At 45.4% G+C, this 16,186-nt stretch overlaps 1 protein-coding gene across 1 annotated transcript in view; it reads right to left on the bottom strand.

The window, feature by feature from the left end:
- The window catches only part of LOC119401544 (uncharacterized), a 236,189-nt gene that overhangs the window by 75,106 nt on the left and 144,897 nt on the right, over window positions 1-16,186 (bottom strand). The window contains exon 2 of the mRNA XM_037668435.2: window positions 4,846-4,963. Within this exon, the coding sequence (XP_037524363.1) occupies window positions 4,846-4,936 (91 nt within the window). The 5' untranslated portion in view covers window positions 4,937-4,963. The remainder of the gene's footprint in view (window positions 1-4,845; window positions 4,964-16,186) is intronic.

The following is a 16,186-nucleotide window of genomic DNA, read 5'->3' on the forward strand; positions in this document are numbered from 1 at the left end:
GCTTTGCTGCATGTGGTTGGATGAGACATAGGAGGGCATCGCATTGAGCATGCGCTGTTACTACCTGGCCCAATCCGCTAACAAATGCAGTCTAACGTTCAATGAACTAGCTCTAACAAAGCAACAATTGCGCAACGTGTCGTTGCAGCTCTCCCTTTCGTGGGCAAGTTGTTGCGATGAAAAATGACAAACGAGAAAGACAGCGACAATACTATAGTCGGTAAAACCCTAAGAAGAAAAATCACAGTTTCACCACAAGGTCGACGCAATGAATGGGATAGCAAGAGAGAGAGAATGGAAAGACAGGAAGGTTAACCAGAGAAAGCCTCCGTTTGCTACCCTGTACTTTGAAAGGGGGAAAGGGGATGCAAAATAGTGAAAAAGAAGAAGAGTTTGTGACGACAGCACGCGACAAAAAAACAAGTTGCATTGTTGTACGAAGTAAGGCTGGTAGCTAACTCTTTTGGATCCAGTCTCGCGTAACTCTACAAAACGCTGATATAAAAGAATGCGGCCACTCCAGGGAGAGTTGCGGTTTTCGCACAGTTTCTTCGCGTTGAGAGCGCACCACGTAGAATTGTGTACGAGCCGTCCGCTGACGCCTGCCGAGATAGGCCGCGCCCTTATAATCAAAGTTCACAGTTGCTGCTCAAACGAGACCTCCCCCCGCCTCCTTTCATGCTCCTTCAAGACGGGCGGGGCGTTTCCTCTCTGCTTGAGCAGCATTCGACGGGAGGCGTCGCCCGCGGGGTGATGTTATCGCATGCGCCCACCGAGCCACCGAGATGGGCCGGCATGTTTGATCCTGCTTCGGCCGCGTTCATCGACCCCGCTCGCGCGCTTTTACCCGCGCGTAGGACATCCGATGCGCGAGGGGATGTTATCGCTGTGGACTTTATACGGAACATGACGGCGATGGCAACGGCAAAAACCCATCGAGAGTGTTCATATATACATGCGGACAACTTTTCTTGGCAATGAAGGGAAAGTTAGGGGGGCGGAGCGTCTGCACATGTGCTGCTACGCGTAGTAGTCCGGTTTGGCGCGCGTCTCTTAACGCCGTGGAAGGTGATGGCTAGCGTTGCATTTCGAACGCAAACGCTGCTTAGCTGCTAAGGCACGGGCAAAAGGCGTGACTTTTTCAAGCACGCAAAAACGCAAAGCGACAAAGTATAAAGTAAAAGAAATACAAATATTTCGCTTGTGTGCGCTGCGTTCCGTCTAAAAAAACTACATGTAGAAAATGAAGGAGCATTTTATATATCTCACGCAGCATATAGGGACGCAATTGTGGGACTACATTCATTAGAGGTCAGATACTTGCATTGTGGTTCTGTAGCCTTCGCTTCATTGCCAAGAAAAGTTGTCCGCGAGTATAGATGATATCGCAAAATAACACAACCTCCGTTAAAGGGGATAATGAGGCGATGCGAAGCAGCGTTTCGGCATGTCGAGCCCGCGTTTCAGAGGGGAAGTGGAGGGAGAAAAGGGAGAGGGGGAGGGGAAATGGAGAGGTAGAAAGTGGGAGAGGGGAAGCAAGAGGAGGAGGGGAAGTGGAGAGGGAGAAAGTGGGAGAGGAGGTCTGTGGAGAGGGTTCGCGCATGCGCAGTAGGGGTGGTCGCGCCGTACACCACCACCGGATTGAACTCCGCAATAAGATGCTTCGTATCTAGTAAAAGAAGCTCCGCCCGCGAAATCTACTGCGCTTGTCAACCACCTACGTGAGAGAGTCGTGCAAGCTGGTTTCCTTTCGCATCATAAGTACTTTTTCTGTGCTAGCGTAAATACCACGCATAGCAAAAACTAAAGGTTCGTCGTTCCTGCCTAAAGTATGACCTTTGGCCAACCAGTGATGTCGAAATCTCTGATAAAATTTGCCAGGATGTTTAAGTTTTCGACTTCAAAACCAGTGACACGAATGTGCGTCTCCATGGGAACACGAACTATCTGAGACATGCGAAAAGTCCTTGATGTCACGGAAACGAGCATATGTGATTGGACGGAACGTCTATGCAGTGTCTCTCTGGGTGGGACAATGATGGCTGTGGGCGGGGCTTGTATTTATTCTTAGGTTGTAAGCGACTATACCCGCTTACAACCTAAGAAAGAACCTCAGCTCCGCTCATAGCCATCGCTCTTCCTCCCACAGAGAATATGCATAAGTGTTCCGCCCAATAGCGCTTACTCATTTTCGTGACGTCACGCGCTTGAGGCGAATTTCAGATAGCTGACTTTCCCACGCAGACCCGCGTTTGCGTCGCTAGTTTTAGGCCAGAAACTTGAACGTCCTGATAAATTTCGTTAGGGACTCTGACGTCATTGCTGAGCCTACCGCAGCGTTTTAGGTAGTAACGACGAACCTTTAACTCTTAATTTCCGTAGTGTTTATATATGCCGAGAAAATTAGTACTTACTATTTGAGAGCAAATCAGCTTGCACGACTGTCTTTCACAGGTGGAGAGCAGGGCACCGCGGTTGTTTCGGCGGAGCTCACTTGTTTTTTTTTTTAGGTTGTAACCAAGTATACCTAACGTTTTTCGCGTGTCCCGTTCCTTCGTATGTACCCTTACAAAGTTGGTATACGGTAAGTAACTGCTCTTCTACGCGGAAGAGTTAACTGGCGTGGGCAGGAATGACGTACACAAACGTGTACGACTTAATCGTGACTATGCCGCCTGAATATTGCAACATACGAATGCATAATTTTGTCGCGTCGAAGTTAACTAGCTCATCGAGACAGTTGCCGCATGCACCACGTCGTGTAGCAACTGTTTAAATAAAAAAAACAACGCTATAGCGACTGTTAAAGTGAGCTCGCTAAAAAATGCATATTCACTGAGTTACAACCTAGTTGACTGGGTTGCAAGCCAAGTAAGCAAAACTGGTAGCTCAGGAAACTCGTTAACTATATCGCGCTAACTAAGCGGGCTTCCTTCATCAGAGGGAAAGCAGTGAGCGGTGTTAAGCAATGTTGCTCTACCAACATTTAACAGTTATTAATAGCTAACAGTTAACGGGCTTATAATGAGATTAACGAAAGTTATCTTTCAGAGACAAACGCAACTTTCTGACTAACTAATCGTAGTTTCTCTATATAAGTCGGCAATCCGAGAGATATATGCTTATTTATTTAGTTCTTTTTTCAAAATGCACTAAAGTTTGAAAGGCATTAAAGAGGCGAGTGGTTACGGAAAAAGAAATACACAACGAAACATACAGTAGACACAGTATATAGGTGTTTTGTGTGGAATTGCGAGAATAAAAAAAAAGCATACATATAGTATGTTACGCTTTTGTGCAGTAATGAAGCGTCGAGTGATAACAGCTTGTAGTTAGCCTGCTTTGACTGCGTGACTAATCCTCCGAGTAACACCCGTAGAAACGAGGAACCGTCTCGACATATAATTAACTACTACGCTAACTAATAGAACTTGCCCCAACAAAGCAAAAATATCTAACAGCGTTATCGCCCATAAGATCCGCTCTGTTACAATATGCACGCGAGATGCTTTACGAAGTTGGACTTTAAATTAACCGACTGACAAATGTATGACTTTCACTGGGTGAACAATAAAAAAATATGAAATTTCTCATTGACCATTCGCATTTCGCATATCGAAGTCAATGGACTAAGTAGCGCTTATTTATTTATTTATTTATTTATTTATTTATTTATTTATTTATTTATTTATTTATTTATTTATTCTACAATTAGGGTGCTGGGTATTAAAACGGCGGTCACTGTATCACAACCGTAGATATACGACAAAGCATGCATCAGTTGGAATATATACGGTGTTTTGTTTTCAGAGTTAATGCAGTGGTAAATATCGCCACAGAGGATGTTATCTTTTTCTAGAGTGACAAATTCTTTAGGGGCTGTGATCCTGACGTGACTGTTTGACGAAGTGGCTGAGTGGCAACCGAAGCAACTAAGAACGTTTGTTCGCAGAAATAGTTAAATTCATCTCTCTTACTATAAGCAGACTCTCTACTGCAAAAGCCAGATGAGAGAGAGGCGTAACGAGGTGTTTTCATGCTTAGGGGCGACACTCTATATCATGTGCTAACAAACTGGTTGAAAATGATACTGAGTTTCAATAAACGTTGCATATTTCCGGCTGAATAATCGTACTTTGATTATCAACGTCAGGGGAGTAACGGCTAATTATATTTCACTTATTTATTCGTTATGGGCTCACGCTCAAAGAAATAAAAAAATGGGCGCTGTCACCAATAACGAAACTACAATGAGATTAGACAGACAGACAGACAGACAGACAGACAGACAGACAGACAGACAGACAGACAGACAGACAGACAGACAGACAGACAGACAGACAGATAGATAGATAGATAGATAGATAGATAGATAGATAGATAGATAGATAGATAGATAGATAGATAGATAGATAGATAGATAGATAGATAGATAGATAGATAGATAGATAGGTTAACGATGGGGGAAAAGCAGGAAGATTAACCAAGGGCGTTCCCGGTTGGCTATCCGACAAATGGTGAAGAGGAGGCCAATAATATAAATGGTAGCTTGACAAAGATTGAGAAATATAGATAATAAAAAGAAAAAAAAGGTAACCAAAGATAACGCACGGCCAGTTAATAAGAACATGTGGCAGGTACTACCATAAAGGTGTATTCTCATATTAATTGTTGATTGACATCAATCAAGCTTTCCCTAATTCGAAATTGACTGATTGACTACCAAACGAAAGCGGGTGTATAAAGAAATCGCGAACTAGTGAGCTTATTAACCGCGCTTTCTTCACCAAAGCCAAAAAGAAAGAAAACTGTGAGCGGTCGGTAGCAGTGACGTCCTGTACTCACCGGCGACGCTGTACGGCGACGCCTCGGCCATGGCCTCGACGAGCAGCAGTAGGCAAAGGAAAGTGGCGATCCACGCTAGACACTTGTCCATGGTGTCGGCGACGACTTGACTTCGAGCCTGCGGAAGCAAGGGCAAAAAAGAAAGTGAGACGGGCGCGACGCTCGGAGCTCCGGTCGGGAAGTATCCCGTGGGCGGGGCCGGCCCCCCACGCCTACAACACCAAACGGAAACAGAAGTTGCGTGCAGTGTGGTGCAAGCGCGGAAACACTTTACAGACTCTCATGGCCGTACTACGCGTGCTTTCCTTGAAAGGAGTGAGACTTTTCTTTGCAACGTCTGAAGAGTGGTGCTGGTATTGCAGGAGGCAGGGTCAACCTGGCATTCACTACCGGCAATTGTTCCTCCTAATCGAGCACCTGATAAGCCAGCTCCACCTATACTCACGCTTGGTTCTTTCTTTGTTGTAATTTTTTTTTTACGTATGGAACCCACAGTGCAGGAAAGACGACAAACGACGAAAGTAACAGGCAACAAGGGCGCTCGTGTAGTGTGAAACTAGGCTCGCTTCTCATTCGTTCGGCGCTGTGGTTTCTATACCAAAAATTGCAACACCGGCAAGCCAATTTAACCGCGGTATTGCAATGCTTGGTTATTAAGGCGAAATCCTTATATGTCTTATGCGGAACGTCACCTCGAACGAAAACCCGGCGTAATGAAAGCGAAGCGAGAAAATAAAAAAACTGGGGAGGGGTGAAGCATGTAGGGGAGGTTGTTTCAGTTCCACTAAAGTGAAACCTGGGGAGGGGCGAAGCATGCAGTGTGCGCTAGTGTTTACCACAGCAAAATCGCGGCTAATGGGCAATGAGAGACAGAAGAAGAAGAGGAAGAGCCTGACCACATTGTTTTGAGAGAGATTTCTTTGATGAGGCACTAGTGGTGCCAAGCCTGAAACTGGACATGTAGGTAAGGGTGTTTCGGCTCCACTAACGTCGCCCGAAAGCTGCGTTGGAATGCAGCTTACCCTAAGGTTCTTCTTCTTCTCTTTCTCATTGCCCATTAGTAGCGATTTTGCCATTAATCGTTTTAGTGTAATACACCACAACATGCTACGAAGTATGCTTTACAGGCGAAAACTCAGCATTTCAAAGCAATTTTGAGAAAGAATTTAACAAATTTTTGGTAATTAATGCAATTAAATCCTGATACATCGTCGGCTACTGGTTCGGCTAGCCGTAGAAGTGGGACTTGCTCAATTTTGGTGGCGTATACTAGTTTATGATGGACCGTGACGACGACATGAAAGCCGAGTCCTTAAGGTGCTTCACCCCTAAAAGGTCACGCGACGTCTAGGGGAGGTATAGCCACACAAAAGGGAGTGAGAACATGACTTCGCATATATGTGATGATGGTGATCAAGGCTAATTAAGTGAGTGGTGAGTTAATTAGCTATTTCTTAAATTGAAGTTAGTTAATGTTGAATATATGATGATAATCAAATGAAACTAGAGAAAGATAGAGAGAAGTGTAAGGCGGAAAGGCAGGGATGTTAACCGGAAAATAAACATCCGGTTTGTTACCCGGCACTGGGGAAGGGTAAGGGAGACAGAAAAGTAAGGAAGACAAAGATGAATCAATCTTGGAATGCCGGAAAGATCGAGCTTCACGCCAGGGAGCGACGAAGGCGCTGTTGGAGTTTCTGCAAGCGACCTGGCTCGTTGAATGAGTGTGACACTCCTGTGAGTGTGCGTGTGTTTCTACTCAACTTTCTCTATCTCTCAACGCAAATTGAGTAGCAAGTTCAATGTGAAAGTTAACGACAGATACATATGTGAATATTAACTAGTGAACGTTGGACGCCGATATCAAGTGCACGGTGAAAAAGCAGCACCAGATGGCTTTCGCCTTCGAGTCATGTTAAAGAAATGCAGTAAGAAACCTGTGAGGTTTAGAAGTTGTTTAGGGCCTGACGATGCTCGTCCCAGCTTCGTGCCCTATACGTGGTGAGACTGGTGACACCGAGCATTTCATCTGGCTGTTACGCGGTAGGAAACGCGACGTTCCACAGACTGCAAGAGAAGGGATTTTCATACGCATGGCTTCGAAGGCATCATGTTCTCCGAATAGCCCGCTGCAATCAGGAAGAAAGTTCTACGACTGCTGATCGCCTTCTTTTTCAAGACACGGAGTTAATAAACACCAGATGACACGCCCTTGCTGGTACCATAGAGTTTCATAAACGTACACTAGAGGGAAATTTGGCGCTAGCGTCTGTGGGAGCTGCAACACATGGCGCTTCAGCCATCATGGCAATTAACCGTACACTCTTAATCAGGTCCTGGCTAAATCCTTGCTATATTCAGGAAACTAGACGAAAAATATCCAATTTTCTGGCTATGTCTAGCCCTTTAAGCGGGACCTGATTAAGAGTACATGGATTTGCCTTAGCTTCGCTCTTTCGGCTCCGTGAGGCCTGCAGCCCCTTTGTCGCAAGACGAAGTTCAGTAAAAGTTCAGCAGTCCCACTTCACCACCTGCTGACCCGAAGGTCGCGGGATCGAATCCCGGCCGCGGCAGCTGCAGTTTCGATGGAGGCGAAAATGTTTAAGGCCCGTGTACTTAGATGTAGGTGCACGTTGAAGAACTCCAGGTGGTCGAAATTTCCGGAGCCCTCCACTACGGCGTCCCTCGTAATCATATCGTGGTTTTGGGACGTTAAACCCCGGATACTATTAATATTACGCTTCACCACCTTGGCCCTTTTAGGCTAACCAATTCAAATCAGCTCTCGAGGTTCGCAATGAGTGATTCTTTAATCCGAAACAAAAGCCAAAGCACAACAATAAACAAAGCCGCAAGCACGAAGCTTAGGCAAATCAATGTACTACCCATCATTCCCATGGTGATTGAACGATTACAGCGCCACAGTTACCTCTAGTAATTATAGTAGGAAACTCTAGGGCTGGCACCAGCTGATGCGCGCACTTGTGCTTCTAAGTTACTCATATACTAATAAGGACAAAAAGCGTTAAATTTAGTTTTCGGTGTCCGATGACTATTGAAGATTGAAACTAACTTCTATCGGTTGTCGCAGTCGAGTGTTTCTGCTACAGATGCTAAGTAATAGATGACTTCTTTTTATACGCGGTTCTCGCTTGAACTTTTGTTGCTAATAAAAAAAGGCACATGTTGTGTTGACTGTCGTTATGTAAATATCAGCTTGCTCTGTTGTCACGTAATTGTGACAGTGAAGAACACAAGCACTCGAATCGGTAAAGATTGTTTTATTTATTGGGCGACCTTGCGCCCTGCAAAAGGAACACTCAACGCACAATAATAATAGTTGTTGGGGTTTTACGTCCCAAAAACACGATATGATTATGCGGGACGCCGTAGTGGACGGCTCCGGAAGTTTCGACCACGAGGGGTTCTTAGGGGCACAGGGCAGGCTCTATGCCTCCCATGTGTTTCAAGGCTTCTTTAAGACCAATTTTCTCAGCAACTACCATTTTGTAAAGCGTTCGGGTTTGTTTCATTTTATTCGTCGGCCTCTCTTCTTGCAATGGAACTAGAGTTGCAATTGTAGTTCAAGTTTTGACATTTTCGCAATTTTTTTTGTAGCAAAGCAGATAGTTTTTCTCCTTATGTTTTAAACAAAAGCTGCCCAAAAAATGAAAACTATTCCGCGTACACCTTTCTAGTTCAGTAGCTTCGTACTGATGTTTCGTTTATTCCGGTTGAAAATCAGCCTTCTGCTTTTCAAAGTTGTTTTGACAATAGGGCAAATGTAACAAAAAAGTTCATTTCGAGATATCGTGAGTTAAAGAGGAAAAAAACAAGTTTACTTCATGTTTTGCTCAAAAGGAAGACGCGCTGAAAAATTTTATTAATAGCAACGTGCCATATAGGCATCACACGAATCAGCTTTTCGCCTCTTTTCGTGTTTTCTTGGTTTCCTGGCTTGTTTGGTCATATCTTCTGCGCCTCTATTGGCCAAATACTGTCGATGGCGGTCGACCTCACCCAACCATCTCGCAGTGTTGCGCCTCGGTGATGTGCTAAAAGGCCTCAAGAACGCTTACTTGGGCCATTAAGGCCTTCTTGAAATCTAGGACGGTTTCAGAAGTGGAGGTTCTGAGGGTTTCCATTCCAAGGAACACGATCCATTGTGTTCTCTACGGGTACCACGGTTCCTCCGCATTGTGCGCAGCCAGAGTTACTCGTAATCGTGGTTTGTAGGAGATCCACATAATTCAAAGCGTAGCCATTGTCACTACGGGCAACATTTTGTCCTTGCGGCTAGGCGGAATGAGAACAAAGCGTACTTGCCGAAGTGCTCGCACGAGTGCTCTCCGTATCGTTTCTGTTAGCAGCCGAAGCGTGTCGATTTCCAATTATACTGCGCTTTGTAAACAGTTTCTTTAATTTGTCAACACGGAAGGATCTCTTTCCGCCGCAACAAAATCAACGAAGGCGCAACTAAACGCAATATAAATGCACAGAACCCTGTCTCCATGCGGGTCTCGCACAGACAAGGCAAGTGAACTCGGTAAATGCCACGCATGTTAAAAAAAACGGCACCATGTGCCTTTAAGTAGCCGGAATACTTTTTTTATAAACCTGCTAATCTCAGAGAATTGATGCGTGGGCAAGTTGGAATTGGTTATGCATGTTCAAAACGGGCGGCGCAAAAACGAGGACAAAGGAAAGACTGCATGTGCACGTGGGACTTGGTGGGCATGCGGGCACGTGGGCACGTGGGCATGCACGTGGGACTTGGTGAAGGTTCAAATAGTGTATGTTCTGTCTAATAAAGTTAGTTGTGAGAAGGCGCTCTGTGGTGTGTAGTCTTTCCTTTGTTCTCGTTTTTGCGCCGCCCGTTTTGAACATGCATAATCTCAGAGAAACTAACATTTTCGATTTTTCAAGAGCTTACTTGAGGGTTTACTCAGGTTGGGCATGGTTAACCAGAAACATATCTGGTTTGCTACCCTGGACTGGGGAAGGGGTAAGGGGAGACAGAAAAGTAAGAAAGAGAATAAGAGTTCCAATAAGGAATACACTTATGAAGAATAAGAGTCCCATTAAGAAAGTAGAACATGCTAAGCGAATAAGAGTTGGACTAAGAAAATGGAACATCGTATTAAGAAAACGCGAGTTACACTAAGGAAGTTCCAAATCATAGCAAGATAACAGTTCCAATAAGAAGGTGGAACGTTTTGGCGACTAAGAATTACACCAAGGAAATGGAAAATCTTAAGGGCATAAGAGTAAAAGGTAGATTAAGTAAACTGAACATGCCAATCTTCTTCCTCAAAGGTTCTTCCAAGTGGAACGAATCTGCGAGAATGTTCTGTCCACTTAAAGTAACGTGAGTGTGAAACGAACGAGCTTAGGGAAGTGCACTGCACGCAACAAGTGCGCGCAGTGCGTGACAACGATGGACGCGCAACAGACGTCAATGGAAACTCCTCCAAAAGTAAAAAAAGTAAGAGAGAGAGAGAAGGCGCGACTCCGAACGTGCAACCTACGCACGCATCGCCTGAGCATGTGCGTCTCTCCCGGGTCGCAAGGGGTTTCGGCCCGTCGTTGCAACACCTCAAGCAGAGCTGACAGAAAGAGAGAGAGAGAGAGAGAGGGGGAGAGAAAGGCGTCGCATATATATGCTCCAGCACACGTGCGTTTGAAGTTGTTGCGGTAAGTCGAGGCAACGTCAATATGCTCCGACTGCCAGATCCTACGCTTCTTGTTCTCCGAAGAACTTCGTTTTTCTTTGTTTTACTTCTCGTAGCGTGGTTTCTTATTTTACGTGCGTCTGGGGTAGATTGAGATAGCACCCTACCACCGCCACTCCTTCTCGACCCCTTTTTTTATTATTATATTTTTTTCGTCTGCGGAGTTCCACGTTACGTACGGCCACGTCCGCCGTCTCGAGTGATTGATGACACATGCTAGTAGTCCGACGTCGGGACCTTTTCAACGAGAAAGGCGAGTTCTTTTTTTTTTCGATACCGGAAACCGAATTCAGACTTGGTTTGGTCTGATCTTCTGGCGGTTGGAACTCTTTCTTGAGGTTAACTGCACGCGATCAGTGTGTGCACCGAGTGTATTGAGAAAACTGAGTACTTGTTTCCTGTTGGTGGAATCATGGAAGGTCGGAGAACAGAGTTTGTCGAGACTAGGAGGCCGTTCGTGTATATTTTGTGCATTGAAAAGCTTGGAAGGACAAAAAAAAAAAAACAGAAAGAAACTATCGAGTATGGAGCTTGAGAACTTGTTTCCTTGTTGAGAAAAACGTACCTCGTGGTAACGTACAGTTTTCAGAAACGTGAAGAAGGTGTTTATGTGTGCTCTTCTTTATTTATGTTTAAGACAGCTTAGCAAAAAACTAAAGAAAGCCAAGTGCAGGTAAATCTAGGCCTAGTAGCAATGGGACGACGTTCACTAGAAAGTGAACGGCGTCCCAAGAAAACCTCAGGAATAAATACATATCCGTTTGAAGCTTTGCGAAACTTGTTGGGAAACTGGAACCGCATTGACGAGTTTGGCTGGAGGCGAAGTCTAGACGCGGCAGGGGACGGCCTGTATAGTTTAGTGACGCAAGCGCTTGCTCGGTAGGAATGTTAGCTGCGGTGGCATCGGCGATAAAACTTGGAACAGCACGTTCGCTATGGTTTTTAATGCGCATGCGTTCTTAGACGACTCGACTAGGGAAGTCTACCCGTGCGTGCGTATGTATGTAACGCGTAACACGACGTATTCTAGAAGAAATTAAAGGAGTATAGAAATGAAGAGGAAAAAAGATATCAGGAAACCCTTTCGGGAATATATTTTTGTGCACTCGCCGGCGCCTGGTTTCTTGCGTATGACGCCGAAGTCTATGAGACGTAAGATCTTCGCTTAATAAGTTGGCTGCAGTGAGTTTCGAACGTGCCAGCCTACGCTCAGAAGGCAATTGTCTCACCCTCTGAGCTAATGTTTGCTAGCACTGGATAACGTTGGGTAACGGCTGCCTAATCTAGAAAGTATCGGCTATAAAAGGGTTTAACATGAGCTTGTTGGCAGGGCTTCATAACAGGAAACAGTGCTGGCAAATGGGACTTGAAAAGACAGACGGGACTCGGCGCTGACTAACAACCTGAGCGTTTATTCCTGGGTACAAGTATAAACGCTCAAATATATACGAACTTCGCACATTCATCATCTGTCCGGGGAGCATGCGCATAGGGCTTCGCCATCTCCCCTCTTTTTGTTTTCTCTTTCCAAAGAAGCTTGTATAGCATTTGTACACACGGAATAAACGCTCATGGTATTAGCCAGCGCCAAGTCTTGTCTATCTTCCTCATGGAGCAAAAAACAAACAAACAAACAAAAAATCGCTGGCTGCGCGCCTAGCGTCAAAAGTCAACCTCCTCTGAAGCCGCTACCTCCTCGTGTTCATGTCACAATTCCCGTCATGGTCCTGTTTTATATTCTCTTTTGCTGGGCTCATGGGAAGAAACAAAAATTTACGAGCGCGCATCGAGCGTCCGTAAGCCAACCTCATCCAACGCCGCTCCCCCCTCGTGCTCCATGCCCTGGCCACAGTTCCCAGCATGCTCCTGTTACATTTTCTATGGCTTGGCTTCAAGGTTTTTCACGTGACGCTCCCCCCTAATTTTTTTTTTTCCTCCATGGCCTTTCTTGCCCCGTTTGCCCGCGCTGTTTCCTGTAATGAAGTATTGTCTAACGTTTGGCTCTATATTGGCTCGTATTGGCTAACGTATGGCTATATTGCTGGCTACCATTGGTTATAGCTGTCTTCTTTGGCTAGTGTTGCCGGTGCAAGGCACGAGCAGCGAGATCCTTAAGGAAAAAAAGAAAGTTCCATCAACGGGAGTCGAACCCACGACCTCTGTCCGCGAGGGCGGAATGGACGCCGACAAATTTAACGTTCGATTAGAGTCTTTTTATGACGTTCCCAATAAATGTCCTAATGCGTTGTTACCACACATAGTTCTCAAGGCTGTTCCCGCAAAAATGAGTGGTAGTCTTTATAATGGTTTCTCGTTTCCAGTATCTCGAAGAAAAGTGAAGAAAAATTCTAAAAAGGAGACGAAGCTTTAATTTTGCGCGAGGGTATTTTAATTATGACCTCTAATGAGAGCGCACATTAGCACTCTAGTTTTGCACATACTGTACACGTACGCAGTAATTACAGCAACTTTCTCGGGTAAGGTGCACCGTTAATGATCACTAGAGCGTGAATTACCATAAACCCTTAATCACTGCATACCGTACGTGGAGCTGCATGCATAGAATAGGGCTAATTTTCCTAATCATTGCGCTCATTCTCGAAACACTCGCAAAGTGCACACGCATTACAACATTCCCTCTAATGTTGCGTGCATGAGTTACAATAGCGTTGACCTTTAATGTTCAGCGTTATATTCTGCGCAAATTTCGACGATATTATTCGAACATGTAGATATGCACTTGATTAGCAGGCAGAAACACCGCTATAGCATTGTGAACCTAGTGGATTGTTTGCTATTTTTGAAGCCGATTTGCACGATGTAATGTAATAAGAAAGCAGAACAAAAAAAATATTTATTCGTAGAAGTAGTCTGGTGAAAGCACCGCGCCATTAACCGGTGCTATTTCTTCTTCTTTGCACTAAGCGATCCGAAAAAATAATAATTACGACAGCAATGGTAATAATATCTTTCGTTTCGCGAATCTCGTGGCCTTTCGCAACTTCTCGTGAACGATGCTATTTTGCGCTCAAACGGACCGATACAATACACGGCCCACACTTAAAGGGACACTAGCGAAAAATGTCATTTGATGTTCATTATTAGGCCATCTTTCTACGACACCATAAGAATGCCAATGATATTGCTTGGAGTGGCGTAATGAGCCGGAGAAAACGCAGAATGCAAACGCAGATGGCGACGCCCACGTGAACTTTAAGCACTAGCGAGCGCTGACGTCACTAATTTACACAACGACTGCTCGAGTCGGTCGCTGTGCCTTTATCGGCAAGAATAATATTTTAAACAAAGATACTGAGCCTTGAAATTGGTCCGCCGCGGTGGTGCAGCGGTTACGGTGATCGCCTGCTGACCTAAAGGTCATGAGTTCGATCCCGGCCGCGGCAGTCGCGTTTTGGTGGAGGAGAAACGCTAGCGGCCCATGTACTGTGCGATGTCAGTGCACGTTAAGGAACACCAGATGGCTGAAATTTCCAAAGCCCTCCTTTACGACGTGCCTCACAATCATATCGTGGTTTTGACTCGTAAGACCCCAGATATTATTATTACTGACCTTCTTGAATAAGAAGGGAAAATACTTGGGCATGGTGGTAGTAACCATAGCGCAATAAACGAGCGAGACAAGATGGCACATGTCCATCTACCTTCTTTCTTTCTGTCTGTTGTTTCCTCTTGCAGTTTCAGATTGCTTGTTTATAGATGCTCAGGAGCTGCAATAAAACTTTAGTTGAAAGCAAGTGGTCTTCATCCTGTCTCGTGTTCGTTTAGTGGCTACGGTTTCTGAAATACGATCGACTTTGGAAGCTTCGAGAACACTGAACAAGCCCCAACTGCTGCCGTGAGTACAGCCAAGAGGGCACTTTTGAAATCTCTGCCAAAGCACCAACGTCACAGCGCTTTCGTCACGATGAGCTATTTAAAGAAGCTGGGACTTTGACATTAATATTCTTCTCACGATAGCGAACTTACTTGCACGAAAGAAACAAACAAAACAAAAAAGAAACACAACGTCAGAAGGTTGTGGGTTAGGTGCCCGTTGGCGGTGAGTTGACTTTCCGTTCAGTTTTGCTTAATTTACTTAATTTTATTTCCAGGTAGCCACCACCAGGAGCGGCGCCGCGTCATGTCAAACACTCTGAAAAAAAAAAAAGAGGTCCTTGCCTCTTTTTTGTGAGTCCCGTTTGGCCATGCATATGACTCTCTTTAAAGAGACACGTAAACTCCCTTTGGAGATTATTGTACTCTCGTGGGAGAGTAATGGGACCCAAAAGAGAGTTAACGGTCTTTTTAAAGGGAGTCATTACGTGGGAGTCATTATGTGGATTCATTGAAAAGAGTAACACAGTCTTTTTTTTTTTCTTCAGAGTGTACACCGCAGCCTATAACACTAACCCGTTAAAGATAACAAAGCCACCATCGACACAGATAGGTCCGCCAATCGAAACCTAGGCCAGCTTGTCCGAGGCTGCGTATATAAAACTGTGATTTTTCTGTATGTAAAGAAATACTAAAGCTGTTATGCTGCTCACTGTTTTTGCAGCGTTAGCTACACTGGCCTAGGTGGAGCAGTTTCGCGTGGCAGCCCTATAGCCGTGCTGCGCATGCGCGAGGAGCAGTGATGTCACACGGCGCACAGCTGGTGCAGTGGAGCCGCCGCCGCCGCGCGCGCCTCGCCGGTCTGCGCGTCGCATTCCAGAGGAGTGACGCCCGGCTGTGCGCCTCCATTGCGCAGTGACCGTCTGGCGCTGCGCCGGAGCCGCTTGATAGCGCCTCTCATTTTGCGCGCATCCACAGACGTATCAGTGGTAGTATACATACAGCGGGGACGAGGAGGAGGAAAAGAAAAAACGGAAGGACGTCAGGTTAGCCATTTGACAGACCTGCTGGCTGGCGTTTGCCAGTGTGGTACAGCCATGGAGAAGGAGGGCGCCAATGCTGCTAAGCGGCGCAGAAAAGCGGAGAACCTTGACAACCAGGAAAGCTAAGAATAATCAGTCGAACCTCAGCTAACGCTGCGTATGTCCTGGCAAAGCCGAGTTAAGCCACTGCAAAGTTTTTTTTTGTCTGGCTTTATTTCATCATGCACGCGCACTATCATCTGACTTTACCTTTGTTGCCCGTGCTCACTATACCATCTTATCAGATTTGGCGCCGTCACGAAAAATTGTTGCGACGCTTGCCGCGTTTAATTTGCCTGAAGTCGCCGTGGGGCTTCAGTCGAGATTTCTTTATGAGATAAACTTAAGACGGTTAGCTAACATTTTTTTTCCTTACTGTGACATAGTCAATTAGATACGACGCCCTTGCAATTGATGTTATTACAGTGTTTCGCGCGTAATTACATAAGCGAGACCTTTGGAAGTTTCGAAGATGGGAAACGTTTCATCTGCTTTCTGGAAATTATGTTGGTAGTTAGTGTTTGTTTCAAGCGAGGATAACGAAAGCATGACTAGCGAGCTCAGGACGTGGCCCTTATTAGTTCTGTACTCTAGTGCAAAGAAGAACGAACGTACTGTACATGCATTCATAGGCGCACGCCTATATGAATGCTTAGAGAGTGGGGGGGGGGGGGGGGGGAGGCAGCCACTTTT

This window comes from Rhipicephalus sanguineus, chromosome 8 (assembly GCF_013339695.2).
Source record: "Rhipicephalus sanguineus isolate Rsan-2018 chromosome 8, BIME_Rsan_1.4, whole genome shotgun sequence".
In the NCBI taxonomy this organism is placed as follows: domain Eukaryota; kingdom Metazoa; phylum Arthropoda; class Arachnida; order Ixodida; family Ixodidae; genus Rhipicephalus; species Rhipicephalus sanguineus.